The sequence below is a fragment of the Tachysurus vachellii genome, chromosome 19, assembly GCF_030014155.1.
Source record: "Tachysurus vachellii isolate PV-2020 chromosome 19, HZAU_Pvac_v1, whole genome shotgun sequence".
Lineage (NCBI taxonomy): Eukaryota > Metazoa > Chordata > Actinopteri > Siluriformes > Bagridae > Tachysurus > Tachysurus vachellii.
Window position 1 is genome coordinate 505,001 of NC_083478.1, and position 2,500 is coordinate 507,500.

The following is a 2,500-nucleotide window of genomic DNA, read 5'->3' on the forward strand; positions in this document are numbered from 1 at the left end:
TGAACAAGAACTTTGAACGTCTTAGAAGTTCCATGTCTGAGAACCGGATGTCGAGGCGCATTGTTCTGTCCAACATGAGAATGCAGTTTTCTTTTGAGGGGCCTGAAAAAATCCCCAGCTCATTTTTTGAAGGGAAGCAGTTATCTCTGACAGAGGAAGGAACTCCTGAAGCAACAAGCGAGTGTGGAGATATGGTTCCCATCCACATGGCTGTGCCATCGGCTCCGAGCGACCTAAGTGACACCATTACGGAGCTGGAGAGCGCTTTCTCTCAACAGGTCAAATCACTGGCGGAATCGATCGATGATGCATTGAATTGTCGTAGTCTCCATGAAGAAGAGGACCAGGAACCAGAGCAAGATCAAGACATGCAAAGTGAGCTGTCCTTTCAGGTCAAACCCACTAACAGCTCTAATCAGCACAAGCTGGAGGAGATGATGGCTTCCTACAGCGGCGTGACGCTCTTCATTGATGAGGAGGATCTTTGTCCTCCTGCTCAGCTCTTGCATGCAGTAGATCGACAGTCCAGCACTGAGTCCGATCAGCGTGGCATCAACTCCTCCCAGAAGTACTGGCCCATGGACACCAAGGAGGACAAAACAGGCAGAGACACTAGCTGCCGCAGCACCCCGTCCATCGACTGTCAGGAACCACGGCTTTGTATGGACCACCTCCCACTCCTGACCATTGAACCTCCCAGTGACAGCTCTCTGGAAATCAGCGACCGCACTGAGTTCGACTCGGTCAAGAGGCAGTGCGTCTTCGAGCGGACTACGGCTGGACCTCAGGCCAGTCCCAAACATATCACGCACAGTCTACCTCCCAGAGTGTCTTCCCTGTCCAGGGATGAAGATCCAATCAGGCACCGGCATCTGGAGAGCCATCTGGCCATCAACGGGAACCGACAGAGCAAATCAGAATCGGACTTTTCTGACGGGGACAACGACAGCATCAACAGCACAACAAACTCCACCGACACAATCAACTGCAGCTCTGAGTCGTCTCGGGACAGCGTGAGAGAGCAGACACTTAGCAAACAGACATACCACAAAGAGACACGGAACAGCTGGGATTCTCCGGCTTTCAGCAACGACATCATACGCAAGCGCCACTACCGCATCGGCCTCAACCTCTTTAACAAGTACGTATCCTGCTTCCTGCTCGCAGGAACATAGTTGGAGATGAAAATATGCTGAAAGTTGTTCTTTACTTTGATTAACAGGTTCTTACATTACCCACAATGCCTTCAATGGCCTGGTGATAGTAATGTAGCAGTGAGAGATGCAGCGGTGCTTTAGTCCTTTAGTCTGTGAGCTCTCTAACCTTCTAAACTGTGCGCTTTTCCAATCAAACCCATCAACTTACACAGCTTCAACTTCCATGCTAACACCTTGCTATCAATCTCCTAGATCTCTAACTAACGAGGCTGAACCTCTTCCATAACCATTGCATTCTGGTGATCACTGGTTCTTTTGTGTTAAAGAGCTGACATCAAACACCTTCACAACTGTGTTAGTGAAAGTGAAGTGAAAGTGACGTGACATACGGCTATGTACAGTGACCCATACTCAGAATTTGTTCTCTGCATTTAACCCAAATCCAAAGTGCACACACACAGCAGTGAACACACACAGACACACACACAGCAGTAAACACACACACACACACACAAACTGTGAACACACACCCGGAGCAGTGGGCAGCCATTTATGCTGCGGCGCCCGGGGAGCAGTTGGGTGGGTTCGTTGTCTTACTCAAGGGCACCTCAGTCGTGGTATTTCCGGCCCGAGACTCGAACCCACAACCTTAGGGTTAGGAGTCAGACTCTCTAACCTTTAGGCCACGACTTCCCCCTGAGCAATAACAAAAAGTTAGCAATTACAACGTCCCGCTGTAAGGTCACATCCACACACAACCACAAACTTCTTCCTGGAATAACACAACCACAACACCAACTAACACACTGACTCCAACACACAACAGACATTACAGTATAAAGATGTCTAGTGTATCTCATGGTGGAGCTTAAACCCCACCTGTTATTGTTGTACCTAGAACCTGACCGTGTTCTGCATGTGGTTCCACTACAAGTGTCAAGAAGTTCCTTATTATATAGACACTCAGAAATATCTCTGTATTCTTCACAGCCTTAGTGTGGTGTCTTGGGAGAAGCTGTGAGATTCATTTACAGGAAACAGAAAAGCAGACATCATCATTATCTCATTCACATGGAGAAAATGTGCTGAAGTCAGGCTTCAAAACAGGAACAGGAAACACACAGAATACGTGCTGTTGCTTTATTTTATATTTACAGTAAGGACTCTTTGGTGAAGCTTTTTTTTTCAGCTATTTTGTGAGGACGTGGACACTGATAATGTTTCTAGCGAGGCTGAGGTCAACTGCTGCTGTGTAACCTGTTGTACAAAATAAACACAAGAATACTTACATGAATATAGAGAGAGGAAAATGTCCCGTTACACTAAAGTATTGCACTAAATGT

General features: G+C 47.3%; 1 protein-coding gene across 6 annotated transcripts in view; it reads left to right on the forward strand.

The window, feature by feature from the left end:
- Nucleotides 1-2,500, forward strand: part of iqsec1a (IQ motif and Sec7 domain ArfGEF 1a) — a 64,795-nt gene that overhangs the window by 44,796 nt on the left and 17,499 nt on the right. For all 6 annotated transcript variants that reach the window (XM_060893453.1, XM_060893452.1, XM_060893450.1 and 3 more), the window contains exon 3: nt 1-1,141. This exon is cut by the window's left edge and continues 88 nt beyond it. In XM_060893453.1, coding sequence (XP_060749436.1) covers nt 1-1,141 — 1,141 coding nt within the window. The remainder of the gene's footprint in view (nt 1,142-2,500) is intronic.